This window comes from Balaenoptera ricei, chromosome 1, assembly GCF_028023285.1.
Source record: "Balaenoptera ricei isolate mBalRic1 chromosome 1, mBalRic1.hap2, whole genome shotgun sequence".
NCBI lineage: Eukaryota > Metazoa > Chordata > Mammalia > Artiodactyla > Balaenopteridae > Balaenoptera > Balaenoptera ricei.
In genome coordinates, this window is record NC_082639.1 from 168,880,559 (window position 1) to 168,905,877 (window position 25,319).

The 25,319-nt window shown below is 35.0% G+C and overlaps 1 protein-coding gene across 1 annotated transcript in view; it reads left to right on the forward strand.

The window, feature by feature from the left end:
- LOC132375972 (serine/threonine-protein kinase MRCK alpha-like) overlaps nt 1-25,319 on the forward strand; it is a 113,610-nt gene that overhangs the window by 41,617 nt on the left and 46,674 nt on the right. Inside the window, exons 6-10 of the mRNA XM_059941391.1 lie at nt 6,533-6,638; nt 7,067-7,215; nt 8,694-8,785; nt 11,135-11,211; nt 20,064-20,102. Of these exons, the coding sequence (XP_059797374.1) occupies nt 6,533-6,638; nt 7,067-7,215; nt 8,694-8,785; nt 11,135-11,211; nt 20,064-20,102 (463 nt within the window). The remainder of the gene's footprint in view (nt 1-6,532; nt 6,639-7,066; nt 7,216-8,693; nt 8,786-11,134; nt 11,212-20,063; nt 20,103-25,319) is intronic.

Below are 25,319 nucleotides of genomic sequence, written 5' to 3' on the forward strand. Positions count from 1 at the left end.
TTGCATTCCTGGGATAAACCCCACTTGATCATGGTGTATGATCCTTTTAATGTGCTGTTGGATTCTGTTTGCTAGTATTTTGTTGAGGATTTTTGCATCTATGTTCATCAGTGATATTGGCCTGTAGTTTTCTTTCTTTGTGACATCTTTGTCTGGTTTTGGTATCAGGGTGATGGTGGCCTCATAGAATGAGTTGGGGAGTGTTCCTCCCTCTGCTATATTTTGGAAGAGTTTGAGAAGGATCAGTGTTTGATAGAATTCGCCTGTGAAGCCATCTGGTCCTGGGCTTTTGTTCGTTGGAAGGTTTTTAATCACAGTTTCAATTTCAGTGCTTGTGATTAGTCTGTTTATATTTTATATTTCTTCCTGGTTCAGTCTCCGAAGGTTGTGCATTTCTAAGAATATGTCCATTTCTTCCAGGTTCTCCATTTTATTGACATATAGTCACTTGTAGTAATCTCTCATGATCCTTTGTATTTCTGCAGTGTCAGTTGTTACTTCTCCTTTTTCATTTTGAATTCTATTCATTTGAGTCGTCTCCCTTTTTTTCTTGATGAGTCTGGCTAATGGTTTATCAATTTTGTTTATCTTCTCGAAGAACCAGCTTGTAGTTTTACTGATCTTTGCTATCATTTCCTTCATTTCTTTTTCATTTATTTCAGATCTGATATTTATGATTTCTTTCCTTCTGCTAACTTTGGGGGTTTTTTTGTTCTTCTTTCTCTAATGCTTTAGGTGTAAGGTTAGGATGTTTGTTTGAGGTGTTTCTTGTTTCTTAAGATAGGATTGTATTTCTATAAACTTCCCTCTTAGAACTGCTTTTGCTGCATCCCATAGGTTTTGTGTCATCGTGTTTTCATTGTCATTTGTTTTTAGGTATTTTTTGATTTCTTCTTTGATTTCTTCAGTGATCTCTTGGTTATTAAGTAGTGTATTGTTTAGCCTCCATGTGTTTGTATTTTTTACAGATTTTTTCTGTAATTGATATCTAGTCTCATAGCATTGTGGTTGGAAAAGATACTTGATATGATTTCAATTTTCTTAAATTTACCAAGGCTTGGTTTCTGACCCAAGATATGATCTATCCTGGAGAATGTTCCATGAGCACTTGTTGGTTTTGGATGGAATGTCCTATAAATATCAATTAAGTCCATCTTCTTTAGTGTATCATTTAAAGCTTGTGTTTCCTTATTTATTTTCATTTTGGATGATCTGTCCATGGGTGAAAGTGGGGTGTTAAAGTCCCCTACTATGATTGTGTTACTGTTGATTTCCCCTTTTATGGCTGTTAGTATTTGCATTATGTATTGAGGTGCTGCTATGTTGGAATAGTCTTCATTTTAAAGTCTATTTTGCCTGATATGAGAATTGCTACTCCAGCTTTCTTTTGATTTCCATTTGCATGGAATATCTTTTTCCATCCCTTCACTTTCAGTCTGTATGTGTCCCTAGGTCTGAAGTGGGTCTGTTGTATACAGCATATATATGGGTCTTGTTTTTGTATCCATTTAGCCAGTCTGTGTCTTTCGGTTGGAGCATTTAATCCATTTACATTTAAGGTAATTATCGATATGTATGTTCCTATTACCATTTTCTTAATTGTTCTGGGTTTGTTATTGTAGGTCTTTTCCTTCTCTTCTGTTTCCTGCCTAGAGAAGTTCCTTTAGCGTTTGCTGGAAAGCTGGTTTGGTGGTGCTGAATTCTCTTAGCTTTTGCTTGTCTGTAAAGCTTTTAATTTCTCTGTCAAATCTGAATGAGATCCTTGTTGTGTAGAGTAATCTTGGTTGTAGGTTTTTCTCCTTCATCACTTTAAATATGTCCTGCCACTCCCTTCTGGCTTGCAGAGTTTCTGCTGAAAGATCAGCTGTTAACCTTATGGGGATTTCCTTGTGTGTTATTTGTTGTTTTTCCCTTGCTGCTTTTAATATTTTTTCTGTGTATTTAATTTTTGATAGTTTGATTAATATGTGTCTTGGTGTGTTTCTCCTTGCATTTATCCTGTATGGGACTCTCTGTGCTTCCTCGACTTGATTAACTATTTCCTTTCCCAGATTAGGGACGTTTTCAACTATAATCTCTTCAAATATTTTCTCAGTCCCTTTTTTTTCTCTTCTTCTTCTGGGACCCCTATAATTCGAATGTTGGTGCCTTTAATGTTGTCCCAGAGGTCTCTGAGACTGTCCTCAATTCTTTTCATTCTTTTTTCTTTATTCTGCTCTGCAGTAGTTATTTCCACTATTTTATCTTCCAGGTCACTTACCGTTCTTCTGCCTCAGTTATTCTGCTATTGATCCTTTCTAGAGAATTTTTAATTTCATTTATTGTGTTGTTCATCACTGTTTTTTTGTTCTTTAGTTCTTCTAAGTCCTTGTTAACCGTTTCTTGTATTTTCTCCATTCTATTTCCAAGATTTTGGATCATCTTTACTATCATTATTCTGAATTCTTTTACAGGTAGACTGCCTATTTCCTCTTCATTTGTTAGGTCTGGTGGGTTTTTGCCTTGCTCCTTCATCTGCGGTGTGTTTCTCTGTCTTCTCATTTTGCTTAACTTACTGTGTTTGGGGTCTCCTTTTCACAGGCTGCAGGTTCGTAGTTCCCCTTGTTTTTGGTGTCTGTCCCCAGTGGCTAAGGTTGGTTCTGTGGGTTGTGTAGGCTTCCTGATGGAGGGGACTAGTGCTTGTGTTCTGGTGGATGAGGCTGGATCTTGTCTTTCTGGTGGGCAGGTCCACATCTGGTGGTGTGTTTTGGGGTGTCTGTGGCCTTATTATGATTTTAGGCAGCCTCTCTGCTAATGGATGGGGTTGTGTTCCTGTCTTGCTAGTTGTTTGTCATAGGGTGTCCAGCACTGTAGCTTGCTGGTCGTTGAGTGGAGCTGGGTCTTGGCGTTGAGATGGAGATCTCTGGGAGATTTTCGCCGTTTGATATTACATGGAGCAGGGAGGTCTCTTGTGGACCAGTGTCCTGAACTTGGCTCTCCCACCTCAAAGGCACAGCCCTGACGCCTGGCTGGAGCACCAAGAGCCTGTCTTCCACATGGCTCAGAGTAAAAGGGAGAAAAAAAAGAAAGAAAGAAAGAAGATAAAATAAAATAAAATAAAGTTATTAAAGTAAAAAATAAAAATAATTATTAAAAAAAATTTTTTAAGGTAGTAAAAAAAAGAAAGAAAGAAGAGAGCAACCAAACCAAAAAACAAATCCACCAATGATAACAAGTGCTAAACCCTATGCTAAAAAAAAAAAAAAAGACAGAACCCTAGGACAAATGGTAAAAGCAAAGCTATACAGACAAAATCACACACAGAAGCATACACATACACATTCACAAAAAGAGAAAAAGGGAAAAAATATATATATATCGTTGCTCCCGAAGTCCACCTCTTCAATTTGGGATGATTCATTGTCTATTCAGGTATTCCACAGATGCAGGGTACATCAAGTTGATTGTGGAGATATAATCCGCTGCTCCTGAGGCTGCTGGGAGAGATTTCCCTTTCTCTTCTTTGTTCACACAGCTCCTGGGGTTCAGCTTTGGATTGGACCCACATCTGCGTGTAGGTCACCTGAGGGCGTCTGTTCTTTGCTCAGACAGGACGGGGTTAAAGGAGCAGCTGATTCGGTGGCTCTGGCTCACTCAGGCCGCGGGGAGGGAGGGGTACGGATGTGCGGCGAGCCTGCGGCGGCAGAGGCTGGCATGGCATTGCACCAGCCTGAGGCGTGCCGTGCGTTCTCCCAGGGAAGTTGTCCCTGGATCACGGGACCCTGGCAGTGGCGGGCTGCACAGGCTCCCGGGAGGGGCGGTGTGGACAGTGCCCTGTGCTTGCACACAGGCTTTTTGGTGGCGGCAGCAGCAGCCTTAGCGTCTCATGCCCGTCTCTGCGGTCCGCGCTGACAGCCATGGCTCACTCCCATCTCTGGAGCTCCTTTAAGCGGTGCTCTTAATCCCCTCTCCTCACACACCAGGAAACAAAGAGGCAAGAAAAAGTCTCTTGCCTGTTCGGCAGCTCCCGACCTTTTCCCGGACTCCCTCCCAGCTAGCCATGGCGCACTAGCCCCTTCAGGCTGTGTTCACGCAGCCAACCCCAGTCCCCTCCCTGGGATCTGACCTCCGGAGCCCGAGCCTCAGCTCCCAGCCACCGCACGTCCCAGCGGGTGAGCAGACAAGCCTCGGGCTGGTGAGTGCTGCTCGGCGCCGATCCTCTGTGCGGGAATTTCTCTGCTTTGCCCTCCGCACCCCTGTGGCCGTGCTCTCCTCCGCGGCTCCGAAGCTTCCCCCCTCCGCCCCCCGCAGTCTCAGCCCGCGAAGGGGCTGCCTAGTGTGTGGAAACCTTTCCTCCTTCACAGCTCCCTCCCACTGGTGCAGGTCCCATCCCTATTCTTTTGTCTCTGTTTTTTCTTTTTTCTTTTGCCCTACCCAGGTACGTGGGGAGTTTCTTGCCTTTTGGGAGGTCTGAGGTCTTCTGCTAGCGTTCGGTAGGTGTTCTGTAGGAGTTGTTTCACATGTAGATGTATTTCTGATGTATCTGTGGGGAGGAAGGTGATCTCCACGTCTTACTCTTCCGCCATCTTGAAGCTCCTCCTAAAACTGTTTAAAAGAAAAAAAGTTAAGAGAATGAGTAGTGTAAGCTTAACCAGATGGCCTAGAAGGAAGCGGCAAGAGATGGTGTTGGGGCTGGGGAAAGTGCAATGTTTTTAAGATTTAGGTTGGAAGTAGACAATGATTATGAAAAGGAATTGTTGTGCAAGACCTAGGGCCTAGTGGAACTTAAATGGCATTAGGGTGTAGTTGACCGAGTCTTTTTTTTTTCTTTTTTCATCACCCTTCCCATCAGTAATTTTTTGTAGCCAGGAAAAATAGACATAGGTTTAATCAAAAGTTGAGAATTAGTGGAAGACCACTGTGGTAAGGGAATATGAATGTATTCAAGATGTAAATAAACAGCAAAGTTAGAAGGTATTGTTTTTTATATAATATTTCAAACAACATTATAGCAATTTACATGAAGTTATTTGATTTCCAAAGTGAATAAAACACACTGGATTTCATAGGTTCCTGGAAATGTGCATAAGCCAAGATCTCTGAGCTATGATAGATACTAAACCAGCACTGGCTGAGGCCTATTAGCCTGGTTAAATGGTAGTATAGTTTTCTTAATTGCTACTCTGTGAGTGTCTTTAGAGGAAAATAAAAAATGTCTTTGGAGGAAAAACAATCTTCCCCCATCTATATTTATTCTTTTTGTTATAGATTAGGTGATTAAATTAAAAGATTGTGGTCACTTGTGGTGTCGAAAGTTAAAGAATTTTAGAAGGAAACAGCATCCAAGTACACAAACTTTCTTAATATTTTCTTAAGCCACTTTAAAAGGCTATGAACATATATACATGTATGTAGAGCCTACAAATATGTTACTATCACTAGAGTGGGCAACTTCTTAACAGTGATTTTATTTGCTCCTTTATTCTTTTGATTGTCCTCCAAAGCACTTTCCCATCTGAGAGAAGAAGGGATCAAACCCCTTTTAAAGGGCCTCTTTAAGATGTAGATATGGAGTGATATGTAGGTAGACAAATGAATTTAACTCCTCAGGAGTTTAAATTGTAACAGATGCTGAATCAAGCCTCAAGATTTAAACTTGTCTGCTGTATGCATCACAGATACATATTGATTTACCTGAAATATACTTTCCTCATGGCTATTCAATGACCTGAATTTTATTGAATAGAATTTGAAAACATTTCTCTCTAAAATCATATAATTACATCAGCAAGATAGCCTTAAAATAGTAAATAGAAACTGAGTTTCGGGAATTCCCTGGCTGTCCAGTGTTTAGGACTCCACGCTTCCCCTGCTTACACTGCTGGGGGCCCTGGTTTGATCCCTGGTCCGGGAACTAAGATCCCACGTGCCTTGGGGCACTGCCGGGGCAGGGCGGGGGCGGGGGGGGGGGTGTAGAAACTGAGTTTCAGTAGACTTTAATCTTTTCTCTTTGTTATATCATTGAACACTTTAGAAAACAAGAGAGCTTTATTACAACACAGAATTTTTTTTTTTACAGAATATTATACTTTAAACTTTCTAAATTTAGTGTACTTCAGTTTTAAGAAGGGTGTATTGTGTTTTCATTAGATAAAAAATGGAATCTAATTAATAAGAAATCTTATTCTTTAGAAGTCATGTGAGTGTATGTGTGTGTGTGTGTGTGTGTGTATGTTTAATGTTAGATTAAAAGAGTATTAATTCCGTGGCTCAAGGGTGAGTTTTACTGATTTATCAGATATGTATAATTTGGACCTTCCTAAACGTGGCCACCTTTATCTGTAAATAACTGAACAGTTCAGTAAACCATTTCCCACTTTTTGACAGATAGTAGTACTGTGGTAGACCTTTAAAAGAAGATATTAAGAACAGCTTCAAATTTCTGTCACTTTTCACTTATTTCTTTATGATGCTTTAAAATAATATATATCTCACTGAAGTTTTCTATTTTACTTTGGTACTTGATCTCTGTCTTTATTTGCATATATTCTAGGGTCAGTGATGAAAAGGATGCACGAGGATATCTTCAGGCCTTAGCTTCTAAAATGACTGAAGAATTGGAAGCTTTAAGAAACTCCAGCTTGGGTACCCGAGCAACAGTAAGCTCTGCCATTTAGCAAGCAGGCTTATTATATTAGTCGGTGGGAAGGCTCAGAAAACACTGTAATAAATCTGAGTGCTTACATCAGTTTGTCTAGGCTTTGCCTACTGTAAAGATTTTCATGAGAAATCATTCAATGTTTTTCCAGTTTAGGAAATTATAATACATAGCTGCTTAACTATAATTTGTGTGGCTAGCCATTAATGGTAATAACCATAAAAAATAAATGCATTTATAATGTGAGTCTACAGTTATTTCTGAATTTAATGAAAAATAATATATTTTCACAAGTAATAGTTCTCTTTAATTCTTTAATTAGGGAAAGATAGTTCTTTTAAGTAGTTTCCAAATTCACTTATATTACTAAATTTAAATGTTAAAAATAAAATCGAATGGAGCTAAAACCTCAGTCATATTATTTCATAGGATATGCCCTGGAAAATGCGTCGTTTTGCAAAACTGGATATGTCAGCTAGACTGGAGTTGCAGTCAGCTCTGGATGCAGAAATAAGAGCTAAGCAGGCCATCCAAGAAGAGCTGAATAAAGTTAAAGCGTCTAACATCATAACAGAACGGTAAGACTGAATAATATAGTCCCACTAGAGTGATTTCTAATTTGGTCCAAAAGTATCTGGAGAGAAGTTACACGTTTAGTTTCCTACCTACCCCCTTTTTTTTTTAAGTGATGACCAGAAAAAAACTATGAATATTTGAAAATGAATTGATGATTTTAGGCCTTGTGTGCAGTGATGCAATTTTAATACAGCTTTGTTTCTATCTGACTTGTCCTTAAAGTGGAATTAATAGTACTAATTAATATTCTGTTATTTACTTATCCCCTTATTTGTAAAATTCACTCTCAAATTTTATTCTGTTAAATCCAAAATAATCTTTTGTTCAAGAATAGCACATTAGTCTAAAATTGCAGCATAGAGTCAGAACAAAATATAGTCATCTGAAAATTCTGGCCTCTACCATAGATTTTTTTACACATGAAGTTTCGAGTGATGGTAAATTTCATAAAGGTAGAATTTACTTAAATTATCCTTTCTTTCATGTTATGTATTAAAAAAAGTGTATCGCCCACAGGTCCAGGACAGTTAGCTAATGGATACATTCCCTCCATTCTTACCACAACAGTAGAGTAAATCATACTCAGAATAAATAAATGATAAAAGGAAACTCGTAATTAGATTGGTTCAAGAATAAGTTATAGAGGATTAAGGTGATACAGAGGGACAGTAGAAAGTTCATGTTACAAATCAAAATATAAATAGAAAAATCCATTTGGTGCTCAGAATACTAAATGTTGCAAAGGCATTCAGTCATGAAAAGAAATACAGTCCCATAAATGCGGTTTTTAATGGTATGAAGCACCCCAGTTGAATTATAAATTCTTGCTATGAATTATCCAATCATAAATTAATTATGCTTTACTGAAATGTGCTAGTGTAACATTGAAAATGGAAAAAAATTGTTTTTGGATAATATGAATTGATCCCAACGTAAAGAACTGCTAAATGTCATTCTCTGTATCGTAATTTGGAATAAATGTGATCTTTCTGCTTATGCTTAGGACATATAAATTTACACATTTGTTCATAAATCAGGAATGTGAGTCAAACTGAAAATTATATATTTAGTCACTTTCATGGTTCTCTATGAAAGAAGTCTAACAGAATTCTAAAATTAACCTTTGATTTTATGACATTTTTTAATTTAATAATGTAGCTCAGAGCCAGCAACTTTTCTATAAAAGGAAAGATAATAAATACTTTAGGGCTTGTAAACCATATAGTTTCTGTCTGCTCAACTCTGCTGTTGAGTACAAAAGCAGCCACAGACAGCATATAAATGAATGAGCCTGACTGTGTTCCAGTAAATCTTTATTTACGCAAGAGTAGATGACAGGCTAGGTTTGTCCTTCCTGCAGTAGTTTTCAGTTCCCTACATTATCATGACTGACATTTAAACCAATTAAGTTCAACTACATACATGATGGCTCACTAACCAACAATATAAATAATGACATTTTTCCTTTTTTTCCCTTAAGTAAACTAAAAGATTCAGAGAAGAAGAACTTGGAACTACTATCAGAAATTGAACAACTGATAAAGGACACTGAAGAGCTTAGATCTGAAAAGGGTATGGGAATGTGTTTTGCATCAACGAGGACTTAATGTTCTGTCATGAATGCATTTTATTATATAAGAATCAGCCTATTGTGTAGGCAGGAGAATTGTTCACATACACAATTCTGGCACTCATTTATAGATGTATGTGTATATGGCGCACACACACACACACGCACATATTTGGTAGACAAGTCTCCTGAGTCATTTTGTTTTACTTGATACACGTTGTTTAAAGATTTCTTAACAGAAAACTCACTTTGCCATAAATTTGACTGTTTTTTCAGGACCATGGACTATATCATGAACAATATTTTTGTGATTGGAAAAACTTGTTTTTATCATATACTTTATACTATTCTCAAATGTTATAGGGGATTCACTCTCAGGGTAGTTGACGAAATAATGTATGAAATAACTAAAGATTAACCTAATCCAGTATTAGAAAGGCAATTCAATGACAAAGAATTATTTGGGCATTTCGGTGTCTTCTTCCATGTTTGATACTCAAATTGTTTGCCCTGTGGGATTTTCCAGGATTTATTCCCATTTTCTTGAAAACATTACTTGAGCATTTTTTCATTAATGTAAAAAGTAACTCAGACTGCTTGGTAGCTTTATGACGTGAACTTCAACGTTCTTTCCATAACATGGGCATTAAGAATGTGAAGATTTAATTTTTTAAAATTCAGGATGTTATTATCTTAATGAAAGGATCTCTTATATATAGCTGTTAGAAATTCATTTTCCTGACAGTATTCCTGACTGAATACTGAACTAGTTAATTGGCTCTATGTTGTACTTATGTGCCGCCTTATCATTTCCCTGTCCTGTGACACACAGCGACGTAAAGCTGGTTGGGTCTCCGCATCTGCTTTTAAAATTGTGGAGGAAAGAGGGTAATCACACAAAGGAGTTAACATGAAAAAGCCATTAAAAGTAGTAGATGTTCAATAAATTTTTGTTGATTGAGTTTCCTAGTGAACAAGAAGGAAGGAAGGAACCCAGAAAAAGTGAATTAGGAACTCAGATTAGGAGTACAAAGCATCATGCTAAAATGAGAATCAAGCTTAATTTTCATGTATGAAGAGTGGAAGGAGCTGCATGATTTAGTGAGCAGAGCAAAAAGAATATATAAGACATGGAGGACCTGTGGCCCTAAAGGCAATTTATATAGAAAAGAGACCAGTGAAGAGTATGACTTACTGTAACACACCAGTTGGCATTGATTGCATCATTTTAAAGTAGATTTAAACTTGCAAAAGAAGAAATCGTTTATCCCATTGCAGACTAACCTATGGGTATGGCTTTTTATTTGGAATTTGAACGTTGCAGAATAATAAAATTTCACTATATGTTGTAAGATAATAGTCTACTTAAATAATACAATGTAATGTTTATATAATGAGGACAAGGATTTTGTTTTCCTGCTTTATTTATTATTATATATCCAGTATCTAGACAGGGTTTGGCAAATAAAAGGCTTTCAATAAATATTCATTGATGGAATGAATTTCTGAACATACTGCCTTATCTGGCAACTATGGTATACTATTAGAGAGTCATTCCAAAAGCACATAATTTGTTATCAGTTGATATCAGTTCCTTAAAAGATATGGAGATCAAAAATGTGTTTTGGTTGTTTCTCCTTTTCCTCCCTAGTATTTATCATTATGTGTATGTTAAGAATTAATTTGGAAATCATGTATTTAAAGTTAATGCCATAGCCAAGAGGTATGCGTGAAATTTTTTTAATTTGTCTGAGAAAAGCTAGGGTTTGGAGTCCTCATTCTCCAACCCTAGTTTTTCCCAGACAAAAATTTTTTAATTTCATGCAATTTTTGTCAATAAAACAGTAAATGAAATCAGATTGAGGCCTTAGCAAAAGTTTTTTCATAATTAAATAAGTTTGTGGTATCACTGCATTTTTTAATAAAAGATTATTTATATTAATATATACTATATGCTTGATGAGAGTATTTCAAAAAGGAAACCTTGTTTGGTGATAAATTACCTTAGAAAAATCAGGCATAACGAGGGTTCTATTTTAAAAATTTTCTCAAGAGTACCAAAACATTTAATGTGCTTCTTACAGTGTACTGTATAGGAAAAGAAATTCAGGAACTCAAGTAAGTCAAGAAACAAGTATTTCATGGAGTCTGATGTAATTTAACTATTGAGTGATATTCCAAGAAACACTAATGTATTTTAGTTTTTTAAGTATGTGGAGTTAGTGATATTAATTGGTTTTAAAATACAGTAGTTTGCGAGCAGCTTTTTAATAGATTCAGACAGGAAAGGTTATCCATGAAAATTAGTCTTAATTGTTCTAGTTTTAAAAAAAGTTGCTGCTGTCTTCTAGGTATAGAGCACCAAGACTCACAGCATTCTTTCTTGGCATTTTTGAATACGCCTACCGATGCTCTGGATCAATTTGAAGTAAGTATTAAACTTTTCATATATCCTCTGCAGTCAATTTAAAATTTACTTTGTGATTTAAAATTTATTTGCAATAAAACTTTTATTGCATCCCATATAAGAGGACCTAGAATCTTATATACACAAAAACGTATTAGGAAAGGAATATGTTCTGCAATGTTATGGAAACTTTAATCATAAACTCTTCTTGTGTTTAAGAAAAATCTAAGAAAGAGCTAAATAAGAGGGTCGTTGATAAGATTTAAAAGAAATTTCATCTCTTTCCCTGAGGAACAGTAAGTGCAGAACAAATCCTAACTTTAAATAATTTTGACACTTTTCTTTTTTCTCCAAAGCATAGAGCCACAGTAAAAAAACAAGTGAAAATATCAGAGCTCACAATAGGGCAATGCTGGTTCTAGTTCCAAATCAATTCAGTTTTTTAGAAGTATACCAAAAGAATGCTTTCTGTTAAAAGTATTACATAGAGTTTATTTGGCACACTCCATTATAATGAAATAGTGATTATGTGACTCTGTCGTTCTTTGGTACTTAAATTCTTTGCTAGAAAAAAAAATTAAGATATGAAGTATATTTTTATGTCAGAAAATTTAAGTTAGTGATTATATCTTAATCAACAAATAATCGTATGTCTCTGTGCAAGGCACTGTTCTAGGTGCTGGAGATACAGTAGTGACCAAATTGACGAAGTCCTGCCCCTCAAGAAGCTTACATTCTAGCAGGAACAATTAGAGGCAGAGATTCTGTTGCTTACTTTTAGTTGTTACCTTCTGGAGTGCTTCCATTTAATTTGATTATTAATGAGCTTCAGCTTAATACATTTTGAGCACAGTATATGAATTGTATTTCATTCTTTTGGGAAAGGAAAAAAGAATCACACTTTAAAAAGTAATTAATGAAATTCTAAGTTTCTTGAGAAACAATGACAGTGACTGCTTTTCTCATTTATTTATTTGAATTAATGTCATTTGCCTTTCAATTGTTTTACAAAATTTTTGATTTATTATTTGTTCTTATTAAATTGCTTCATCCATATTTTCTATTTTTTTATTGCTGTATTCGTTAAATAGGATTCCTTTTCTTCTTCCTCATCTTCACTGATTGATTTTTTGGATGACGTAAGTCTTTGATTTTCAAACCAATGCATCCTTCAGTAAAAGAGATCAGTGAATTGATATGAAGAATTTACCTAGTAATGCAGTCAGTTTTAGAAATATCACACTTGATAATTTGCGAGCCAAAACGTGCTTCTTTCTTACTTTAAATACAATGAAGAGTTATCATTATTAAATATAATAAAGTAAAAATGTACTTTTAAAAATGTGTTGTCCATCAGAGAATCTCTATAGTTCCATTCTTTGCAACAATTCTGAAGACTGGAATGCTTATTTGATTATTGTCACTATAGCTATATAGATATAAATAATTGCTCCTTTTTGTTTTTCATGGCAATTTCTATTTCACATTCCCCTTTTCTTTTCAGCACTTTACTATTTAGTTTATATGTTAGTTAAAAGTAAACCTCTGGTGGTATAATCAGAACAAGTGACACGTTTTATTAACTCTTCCAGTAGATTTTATCATAACACAATAATTGAGTACAGATCAATTTTTAATGCTGACAGAATTTCTCTTCTAATGTAAAAAATGATTTTAGTTAATAGATGCACTATATTCACTATAAATTGACTGCATTATCATTTTCTCTCTTAAATTAATTGTATAGATTTAATAATTTAGAAGTTCCTAATGTATAGTGTTCCTCTCTTTACAGAAATACCTGACATATACGTTCTCTCTAATCCACATTAAATGGCACAATAATTCTTGTTGTAAAGCATTGTATTATCCTGTTGAACATTCTATCTTTACAGAAATTTGGAAATAAAATGGGTTCAAATGCAAATATTGTGCATATAACTATTTTTAAACCAGGGGAAATTCTTTAAATGTTTTATTTTTTGTGTTTTGTTAAATATAATTCTGATATTGAGGAGAGTATTAAGCATAATTTTCTACTAAAGAAAACTCCTGATCTATATTTTTAAGTGATTTTTTATTTCTTTGAAATATTTATACCAAAGTGTGCACCTTTCCATTCTAAATGGAAACTATTTTATTATTCTTGAGACAAATAATTAAACTAGGTAATTCTGCAGTGTGATAAAAAGAGAACTCTTGATGTACAATAATATTTGATGTTATAATCTGATGTATATTTTACTATTCTAAAATACTCAGTATGGTATTTCCATACAGATAACATTCACCTTAAAAAGAATGGGAAGGAAGTTTGAACAAGTATTTTAATTGTCCTTTCTCCTAGAAGACCATTTTCATTTTTCTTTCTAATAAACTCTTCTCTACATCCCTTTTTCTCCCACAAAAATCTTTGAATGTACAACACAGGAGTAGTATGTATTTTGGTAAATAGGTTAGCTCTTCTCAGCAGAAGCACATCTCAGCCCACTCCTATCTCATCTCTGCTCTCATATGCTGTCTTCTGCCACCATCCAGCTGTAGTGTCTGTTTCCCACTTTTACTTTTCCTCCAGAAGTACCCTTTCTTACCCTTCACCCACTATTACCCAGCATAGATACAGTTCAGACATACATGTAAATTGTAAAGTAGCACAGAGGAACTCCTATTATAAAGTAAACCGAAACTAAGTTCACAAAGGCTGCTGAATCTTTATGATTCAGGCTCCACGCTCTTCAAGGGCGTGGTTTTTCTCTCATTTGCTTCCTAAGCACTTTCCTCTCAATTTATTGCTTAAGCACTTAAGTTGATTCAAATCCTGCCTCTGCCACTTCCTAGGTATATAATTAGGAGCAAGTTATCTAACCTTTCTATGCACTGGTTTGCTCATCAGACAAACAAGGATAATAATAGTATTAATCTCATAAGGTTGTTTGAGAATTTAAAGAAACAGCGTATGTAATACCCTCAATAATATTGGTTATTATTTCCTTACTCTTAATAGACCAGTTCCCCTCCATTGCTGTGTTCTCTTTAGCTTCCTTTCTTGTCCACAAGTTCAATTTCACTTAAGTACTTTCTTAGCTCTTCACCACTCAGCCTTCCACTTACCACCAATGTGCATCACTATACTTTCCTCCTGTTGAATCACATTACCACTGGAAATGATTTTTACGTGTCAGGGCAAAGGCCAGCAGTAACCTCCCATTTAAAAAACTATTTTGTATTCTTAATTCATATTTTATGGCATAGACCTCTTATTTCTCTTCCTACTTTGTAACTGTGACCACCCTTCCCAGCATTATCATCCGTTTCACCTTCAAAGTCATAATAGAATGTTGTTTTGAATCATGGTATTCAATCTTTGGCATGCTTGGGTTCAGCATCCAAGATGTTTTGTATAAAACTCAAGTTCTGTAGCTTCCTTTCTCTTAGGCATGTGGATTCTTAAGGATTGAAATAAATCTTGATTGTTCTTTGTGCCCAAACTAGTTACGTTGTTGTGCATGAGGTTTAAAATATGCGACTGCGCTCTATACTAAGTAGACTCTGTCTCTTAATTAATCCATAGGACACATCCTCTGCTCATTCTTTTCTGTTTTCTATCTCATTGGTATAGAAAAGAAAAAGATTATGTTGAATTGCAGTGGAATTTGTAGGTATAGGAGGGAATTGAATTGCAGTGGAATTGAATTGCAGTGGAATTTGTAGGTGTAGGAGGGAATAAGGTTAGTTTTAAGCCAAATTGCACAAATGAAGTTTTCTTTTGTGTCCACACATCATTGACCTTCTCCATCTGCCCCCAGTAACCTAGTGCCCTCATACTGCCCTCCAATTCTTCAGAGCTTTATCACCAGTGCCGCCCCTCCCCCAAAATTACCTTCTAGTTTTTTCCTTAACCCTCCCACACAGGCCTATTAAAACTATAATTCTTTTACTTAAACAGTACACCTAATCACTCTCCTACCTCTAATTTTTCCTCAGTATGTTTTGCCTGTTATTCAAAATTCGGATGAATGCTAGGATTTGGGGCAATATGGGAAGACATTTGGAACAAGATGCTTTCCTTTTAAGTTACACTGTTTAGACAGCTCTTGACAGAAGAGAAAGAGTATATGTAACACCAGTCCCTCCTTCCCTCTGACTCAGGCACAGCAGAATACATTCTCAACATTCTGTTTCTGTAACTCAGCGTTTGGAGTTTTCTACCTGTAGAATAATAGACTTTTCAAGGAGAAGAGAACCGTAGAAAATCTTTAGTCCAGTGGTTTCAGTAATTATTTACCACAGCACTCCCACTGGTAGATAGGTTACTCTCCCATTAGTGAGAGTGACTTTTTAGAATTCTCAGTCTTTGGAGTAATAGGGAAGTGTTGACAAAAGGGTTACATGGCATTCTTTAGGGCAGATAAAAGGCGGGGGGGTGAGTTAATTTTGAAAGAAACTGAGACCATTTTGATTAGTGGTCCCTTGGGTAAGGCACTCCCATGTGAGTTATTGAGATAGCAGTCGAACAGATACCAGGATCCCTTCTGCTGTGGAAATTATTTCCTCTTTTACCCTCATCTTTCTTCTCAACCCCACGTGCCCAATCCTAGACTGCCTGTGATACTGCATATTAGGCCCAGCGTCGTCCTGCAGGTTGCAGGTGGGGGGAGGAAATGGAGCTCAGCAGCTTAGGTTTTCCCCCATCTGTTCCCTTCATTCCCATGATAGCAGATCCAGGGATCATCAGACTAAGCTTACAGGGACCTCCCATTCTGTTCAGTTCATTTTCTCCTTCTCAAGTGAACCCCCAAAATGCTTGACTTGACTATATTCAAGGAATACTAGTTATAGTTATATAAATGAATGAGTTGCTGTTTATATTTGATAAACGTATTGTCATATATATGAAACACATGCTAGGTAAGTTTTGAGTTTTATTAAATTACAGTTCTGTACTCTGTTCATTGAGCCTAAGTTCACAGAAATGGAATTTGCCCATTCATCTGGCAAATGCGAATGTATCAGCTTGCTTTTTGGAGGTTGTCTTACTCTAGTGTACTGAGGAAAAGAGTAAATCAAGGAATGAAAGCTCTAGAATATAAAGGTCAGACATAAAGGAATAGAGATAGTACCTTTAGTCCAACTGTCCAGTACTCCTAGTATCGTGTTCTTTTCTTGCATTCTGGCATATTAAGAGAAGAGTAGCCTGGGAGCATTGGCAAGCTGAGTTCTACTCTTGCTTTTGGCCTCATATAGAAGCTTACTAAGATGTCCCAAAATATTTAATTTCAGTCCTGGCTCCTAGATTCCTTCATTTGTGTCTTGCCTTTAACATTGTTCTCCCTCCTAGGTTCTTTCATATTCTGTCCTAACCAATCATAGAAATCTGGGCTTGGCAGCATAGGTTTAGCTGTATCTGGGAAAAGTTGATCACACGTGAGAATCAATGGAAGACAAATTTCTAAAACATGCGTTGTAAAGAGTTTTTAATCCTATGACCAAAGCTAGGCCTAGATCCTTCTGAGAAATTATGACATTTCTATAATTTCCTCCTTTAATACTTGTTTTTTAAAACTTCCACATGTTAAGCACAACCTGACTTGAAACTCTCACATTTCAGAAGATTGGCATATACAATTCTTCTCTAGTTTAGGTAGTATGTTATATTGTATATTATATATCATATATTACATCAATAATATATTTGGGTAACTAGAGAAAAGAACCATGACTACATAGTCTTTTACCTCTTCGGTATTTTATTAAATAAGACCTCTGGCATTCATTAACTGAACCTTAAAATCTATTAGCCAAATTCTGCGTCCACAAGATAAATTACTTCTTTTGGTTTCTGCTTACCGTGCTTACCTTCCATAATCAGCCTTAAAGTTCTGGTGGCAATTTATAGACCTAGATATAAAAAGGTATATGATTGCATATTAAGAAAATGTACTGGTTTCCAGTGCTTGCTATGAAATCAGTTTCAGTGTTTATAGAAAACCGTGGTATGTGTGGGTATGTATAAGAGTGTGTGTGTTTTCCTCTAATGACACCATCAGGAAAGTGTAATTTGCTCTTTTCTATTGAAAATATAAACATGGTCTGATTTCTAGGTAGCCACCTGGAGAAGAACATTATTACAATGGTGATTTAGTATCACTGTTAGCTTAGTGATACTAAATGCCAGCTTAGAAAACGTATTGTCCTTCATATGTAAAGATAGTTTTGAGAGACATTCTGACTTGTTTTGGGTATAGTGGTAATATAGTTTATTTTGAGCTATTCCTGCTCTTTCTCATGGTTTTAACATACTCTAGACTTTAGGAGGATGGATAGCCAAAAACTAAGGGCTTCTCTATGTTAAATATTTTACCACTTTTTACATGTGTGGTACTCTGCTGTGCACAGTGGTAGATGCTAAGATAAATCAGACTTAGAAGTAGACCTCAAAATGCTTATCTTCTTATTAGAAAAAAATACACAGTTAATGTATTATGTGAAGTAGAAAATGATAAATGCCATAAGAAATATTTAGGTTAAATATTGTAGAATTTCAGAAGGATTCATTCAATATTTACACAGAATTTTAAAATTTACAAGCTTTATGCTAAGCATAATACAGTATTTCCGGCCCTTAAGGATCTGAGTCTGATGGAAAAGACAAACATCTAAATAATTATAACACCAATGGGAGCAGTACAATAATAAAAGATATGGACTGCATATCATGGGAATATAAAGGAGATATTATGGAGCTTAGATTTAATCAGTCCTATATGTAATAGTTATGAAAAGGCTTAACAGAGGAGAAAGGTGACCAGTTTCCTTTTGGACAAGTTAAGTTTGAGGTGCCTGAGGGACATCCATGTGGAAATGTCCAGCAGATAGTTTTCTAGATGAGTCAGAAGGTTAAGGAAAAGGAGTGAACTAGCAGTAGAAATTTGGGAATGATCAACGTAGTTGAAAATAGATTGAGATCTCCCAGGGAGAGATCGTAGCAAGAGAAAAGCAGTAAGTCAGAACAGAAACCTGGGATCTCTCACACTGAGAAGGGTGTGGAGGAATAGGACTCCACGTAAGAGAAGGAGGAGCCATGGTCACAGGGGATGACTCAGGAAAGTGTCGTGTCACGAAAACTAAGGGAGTACAGAGTTTTAAGAGGGAGTGGTCAGCAGCCTCAGGTACAGCCGGAGATACCTGGTACCGTAGGACAAACAGGAGATACTGATCTTATCAGCATTTCATTAGGGCGATCAAAGCCGAAGCCAAGTTGTACAGTATTGAGAAGTGAATTGAGAGGCTAGGAAGTAGAGACAGTGATAGTATACCATTCTGAGAAATCTGACTGAGAAGGTTTGAATCCTAACTCTACCACTTAACCAGTTTTGTGACCTGTTGCAAGTTAATCTGTTTTCTTCATGTTTAAAATTGGGATCATAATACCGACCTTATATTAATCCTTCTATGAGGATTTAAAAAGTTAATATATGTAAAGTACTTTGAAAAGTACGTGTATATATTTTACATATGATAAAAGTTAGCTATTATCATTATTAAGGAAGAGAAGGGAGAGTTAAATGTTAGAGGAAGGGTTGAGGGTTGAGTTACTTAATGTTTGGTGGTTTGGTTTGGGGGAGTGTGGAGGGAGACAGATACTTCCTGTTAATCACTGAAGGAATATAACCAGGCTTGAACCTGAGACTTTAGCCTCCACCGTAATGGAAGACTGACTGGACTAAGAAGAACCTGTTGAGAAATCTGCAGACTTTCTAAGCCTGGTTTGCTATTAACTCTTTGGGACACAGTGTTTAAGTCACCTTCCATCCCAGTTTCCTACAGGAAGAAATAATAGTTCCTGTGTACCAATCTGTCAGAGCTGTTGTACAAGTAAAACTGATCATCTTCAGTGATGTTTCTTATCCTTGAGGTTTTCTCTGAAATCTTCTGTAACTCCTATAGACTCAGTTTATAAATTCCCTCCTCTAGGTCCCCATAAAAATCTTGTACATCCCTTTTCCGGGTTCCCATACAAACTTCGTACATGCCCTTAGTATAGCATTTGTCACATTGTTGATGGCATGATGTCTCCCCCACCAGTCTGTGAACTGCCATACCCGCTTTATCTTTTAAGTACCTGACATATTGTAAACACTTAGTAAATGTCAGGTTGAATTGAATATAGGAAATTGCCTGAGTAGAGATGGTATATATTTGTGAAACTCTATTACTTGAGCATCCCAAATTTCAAAAACTTGAAAAATATTTCTATATAATTATCTACTTATTGTTACTTTTTCTGAATTACTTAATTCTTTAATGTCAGAAAGGTGAAGATCCCTCTTTTGATTAAGCCTAATGTCTAGTCAGGATGGACAATATTGTTGAAGTAACTTTTTGTTTCAATTCAACATCAGTAGTTCTGAAGGCCTAATTTACCTCTTATCATTGAAAAGAGTCATCTTTGAAAAGAGCAAGAATTTGGTAGATAAACGTCCGAAGCAAGACTAGTTAATTAAATATTTTGTTAAATGCTTACTAGCACTAAATCAGAGTTATTTAGACCTTTTTGTGCTCCCATTTCAAGTTGCCACTACCGACCTTTCCAGAAAGGAAATTGGCCATAGCTTGATGGAGCATTATTTGGTGGGTGACTGTTTGTGCAAGGTCTAGTGAAAAACTTTATTACCACTCTTAGACTTAGCCTGAGGAACTGTTTCTTTACTTTCCTGTCTTCCAGTTTTTCCTGAAAATACATGTACTTTCAACCTATCAAAAATGTGTCTTTATATGTATGTTTATATACTTTGTCTGTTAATACAGTATTAGTCATTGAGAGTCACGTGTGTAAATATTTGTAACGTAGTATTCTCCTTTCTTTGTTGAAGCGCTCTCCATCCTGTACTCCAGCTAGCAAAGGCAGACGTGTAAGAGACTATTGCACTTGTGTGCCCGTCCGATGCCCTCTACCCCTATATCTCTTATCCTTTTTGCCTGTGGTTGCAGTACATGCTACTGTTTTCGTGATGTATTATTACATTTATTGCATGCTTTGTGCTGCTGCTCCTGCTATTGCTACTCTGCTTTTCTGTACTTTCTTTTTTTTTTTTTTTTCTTTTTTGGCTTTGGCCGCAAAGCTTTAGGAATGTTCATATAAATTTCTGTAACCAAGCTACTAAAATTATAAGGTATCTTTTTTATTTTGATTGGGTAAAAGAGTGATCCTAAAGTATGCTTTCTAAGTTGGTCACATACAAAGTAAATGAGTTTCTAAATAATCTGATGTAAGCAATTATGTGGAGATTCTTAGAAATTTTAATTACGTAGAAAGAAAGCTTGATAATTCATATTATGCAAAATTCAAAAAAGATTTGGGATAAGGTATAGATCTTACTGATGATAATTTTATGTAAATCAGTTCTGGAGAAACCTTTGATAGATTTTTTAAGGTAGTTCTAAGTTATATTCCTAAATATCTTGTATTTAGAGTTTCGAGGCAATGATGTTGGTAAGAAATCATTTATATTCTAAGATATTTCCAAGATTTAAAAAAAATTTTAGCATTCCTTATACATGTATTGATAACAAGCTATAAACATCTTCCTATGCTAAGGCTAGTTCAGTGTTTCTCAATCTGAAATGGGCCAGACACTACCTCTCTACCTCTATCCTGCAAGATTCTGATGTGCCCAGAGTGGGGAATCTGTTTGTGAAAAGGTCTCAAATGTTTCGAAAGCAGCCTCCACCCAAACACCAATATACACACATTCAAACTCACTAGTTGAGAAGCTAGCTGACACTGTTTGCTCTGGTTTTCATATACAATGTAAATAACAACATTAAAAAGGAAAATCTGTGATAGATACAAATTTAAAATTTCTACTTGTTGGCTTCATGATCATTGGTATTGATCAACACCTTAAATCCAGAATTTCAGACTGGGAAAGTTCTAAATCAGGGAATTATCTGATTGGTTTATGGAAGGCATGGTAAGCAATAGAGTGACCCACTGCTTCCTGTACTCTTATCTTTCTGGTGTGATGGAGGGTTGATTGTAAAATGAACGCGATTAACCCTAATATAGCCCATGTTTTCAAACTACTGTTTAACAATGAATAAGCAGTTTCAGATACCAGTGGTATGGCCAGTAGAACTTCAACTTCAACTGATATCTCATTAATTAATGAAGTTTATGAAAAGATTGCTGGTCAACTGACTTCTTGATTATTTTGACATTTGTACAGAGTTAAAACCATTGGGTATTTGGATTTATCCAATCTGAATATATGTTCATTGGTATCATATAACCTCTAAAAGGGAAGACCAAGATGTTGTGTGCCCCGTTATATTAGGTTCAAATCATTAGCCTGTGGATTGACGACATTTTTATCTGTTTGCTTTTCAACAAATTTATCATTCAGAGAGATTTTGTTTTTCTGGTTAAATTTATCATAGATTAGTTATGTCTCTTACCTTGTAGACTTCTGGGGGCTTTGACCACCCAGAACATTTCTGTGAGTCTTTAAATAGGAAAAAATTTTGAGGGAAATAGCTGTTATAAGACCCCTGCTATTTAGTCTACATTTTTATTCTATAGGATATAAATAAGTCACACTTAACCAGAGCCTAATGACTTATCATTACATATGATTTTTTTAAATGCAGATGTGATAGGCTTGGTAATTTGCTTTCCAGGCTTCCTTTAATTTTTCCTTTATTGAGTATTTGACAGATAAGAAGTCAGCCACTTAAAAGTGGTAATGTCTGTGAGGGAGATAACTGAAGAATTACCAATTATTCAACAGTTAAATCGAAACATAGAATAGTGAGGAACCTTAATAGTCCCTGGGAACATCCATGAAAACAGTAGGGCACAAATAGTTACCATTCCTAACAGTGACCTTGAATCTAACAGTGGCATACAATTTTATGTTACATACTGTGTTTTTAGACAAGAAATGTACAATACTTTCATAAATTTAAAATTCTCTGAATGAAATATCGTATAAATGAGGTATATATTTCTATTTCCCATGTGCTCTAAAGCCTCATTTACAATTTAAATAATGCTCTTTTTAAGTGGCGTTATTTAATTAATCATAGTGTAAGAAAGATTTGTTATTAATGTCATGATTAATGTCTGAATACAGATGGTTATGGAAAGGTTAATAGTGTTTTCATTAATAGTGAGAAACACTGAGTATCTATTAGATTATTCTAATAGATTAGATTATCTGTTAGATTATTCAGAATTTAAAGCAGAAATTGTAAATAGCCAACATGTGGCTGGACTTTCTTTTGTGTTTTCTTAGAACATGTGTAAATTCTCCAGAGTAGATATTCAAATCAATAAATTGAAAATAACTTAAGGAGAAATTTTCATAAAGAGAAACAAGTTATATTATTTGTAACTAGTAAGATTACATTTACTAGTCATAACTAACCTTCAGTAATTTATTATTTGTTTTAGAATGATAAAATATATTTACTGTTGTCCAAATGACATAGACAATGTCCAATACTGTTTTTAATCATAAGAACAATTAACAGAGATAACGATATCACTAAAAGCTTGAGTTATAAAGTGTATCTGAATATTAAAAAATTGGATTACCTGCCACTTTGTTTCTAAAATACTCCCAGCTACAGGATAAAGAAAATTGATGAAAACTGGATTTTTTCTGTTAACTTCGAGTTTTTTATTTACCAGTACAAAACAACATGTTAGATGTAAGCTATTTTTTAATCTATATCAAATTCGTATCAAGTGTTGGTATCTTTTTATTTGAAAACCAGGTTTCTTATATGAATGTTTTGCTATTTGTACTTGTTCAAATCTATAATTATTTTTGGAGTAGAAAAGACCTGTTGATACATGTTCAAGATAAGTAGTTTTTGATCCTTTTGTTATTTATAAGAAGGCCATAGTGCATAATTTGAGAAATTCTTGATTAGTGGGTCATCTAAAAATCAGATGTGAGCCAAGGTGGAAAACAACTTTTCTATTTTATAATACCATACTGCTCTAAAAATACATTTTGTGGTTTATTCATTAGAGAAGTCCTAATAGATTCAGGAAACATTATGGACTTTTTACATGACAGTGTTATGCATTATGGACAATACACTGAGATTCAGTTTTTCTGCTTTTATTTTCCCAAGCAGTAGAGCAGTAAGTAAAACTGACATTAGAGTAGATGTTTCTAATACCTATTCATCGGAATAACTCCTTAAAGTATGTTTACTTAGAAAAAGACTCAGTTAATCAAAAAACAGAAAAAAAATCACATTTACATGAAGAGGTTTCTTATTTTTCTCAGTAGATGGCAGCTTATAAATATTGAGTGAATTGCTTATACTATTCAGTTAAGATTTGTTTCCAAGCTCTTCCTTTGGATTATATCAAAATATACTGTCCAATTAATATTAGCTATTGTTCCTTATTATTTTCCCTATTTTATTATTCTTTCTATAATCATAAACCCAGTTATGAATTAAGATATCACTGCTATTGATGTATATCATATTTATTAGCTTTTCTTGCATTATTAATTCAAGTCATTGCTTACATTTAATGCTGTAATTTTTTTTATAATACAAAGAATTTTTAACTTCCTTGGCTTTAATATAATATTAGTGATTATATTAGTTTCAAAGGTAAAAGTAACTAATATGCTATTAATCAGTTGCTTTGCTGTCATTTTTATATCTGAATCATTGCCAATTATCAAAATTAATTTTAGGCTATCTGTATATCCTGGCATATAGTCATTGAGTATTCTGAAAGTTTAGTAAAATTAATTGCTTTTTAGTAACTAGAATTACAAATTAATTATAAACGCATTGGTAAGCATGTAATTACAGATAAAATTAATAACATCTTGAAAACCATAGTCGTGTTGGGGTTAACACTTTGATGAAGAGAATATGTAAGTGATATTGTATTTTTCTTGTTACTGGTAACCTCTTTTGAGATACTGTTTACACTGGTAGTAGTCCAGAAAGGAAATGAAATGTTAAAATCTATTAATCTAATCAGCTATTAGCTTCTACTAGAGTCTTTTAAAAGACCTGGGAAGTTTTTTTAAAGTTTGATATTCAAGACTTTTTTGCCACGAGTTTATTCATCTTTACCAAACTTTTGTGTCCTTGTCTTTATGAGAAACACACTTGGAAAATAAAGTGGTAATTTTTAAACTTCATTTATACATGCATGGTTTTTTTTTAAATCACAGCATCATTGTAAAAGGCATAGTTCAACTCTTTAATAAGGTCAGTTAATGCCATTGCAAAATATTATTTCAATATTTCTTACTTTGAATTTTGTTAAACAAAATTGTCTTGATTTTGTTTAATCTCTTGAATTTATTTTTACTTTAAGAGCATAAAGCTCCAAAAAGCTAGTGTGGAAATTTTCATTATTCTATTGTACTATAATTAGGATGGGTTATTTTTAAAATTTAAGTGTTTTCCACTTCTGAAAAGCCAGTTTTAACCTCCTTCAGCTAAGAAAATCATTTTAAAATCTGCTCTCATTTCTATTGTTTTCTTTCATTTTATTGATGAGTTAAAATTTTTTAGGAGAAAAAGGTTTATAATGCTAGTAATTCTTCAGAAGGGCCAAGAGGTATGTGCTAAAAGCCTCAGTCATTCCTTAAGAGTCACTGATTTGTGTAATCACAGATTAAACTGTGATAGTGTTTTTTTTCTTGGCCAATATCAAACTGCCATAAAGTCACATTTTCATAGGGTCATGAAACATGCTAGTAAATGTTTTAATGATCAACTTGATTTTTAGGTTTGACAGTTTTCATGACGTGAACCCCCGCTTTCGAGCACATATTGGCAAAATGGCTTAAAGTGGTATATTCTAATTTCAGCACAGGAAAGTATATAAAACAGTGTGTTCAACTTCTGTCAGTATGTGTCCCCCATATGGCACAAAGAGCAAGCCTGCTTTAAAATTTCAGCCAGTACTATTGGGAACAGCAATGTCTTGCCTTTCTCATTTTTGAAGAATTTTTAAAGTAATTGGACCCAGGGCTACAAAGCCACTATATTAGTTATATTAAATTTGCTCCTCTCAGAAAATTGAGAATCACTGTCTTATTTTAAAATCTGCTTCAAGTAAAATGGAACCAAAT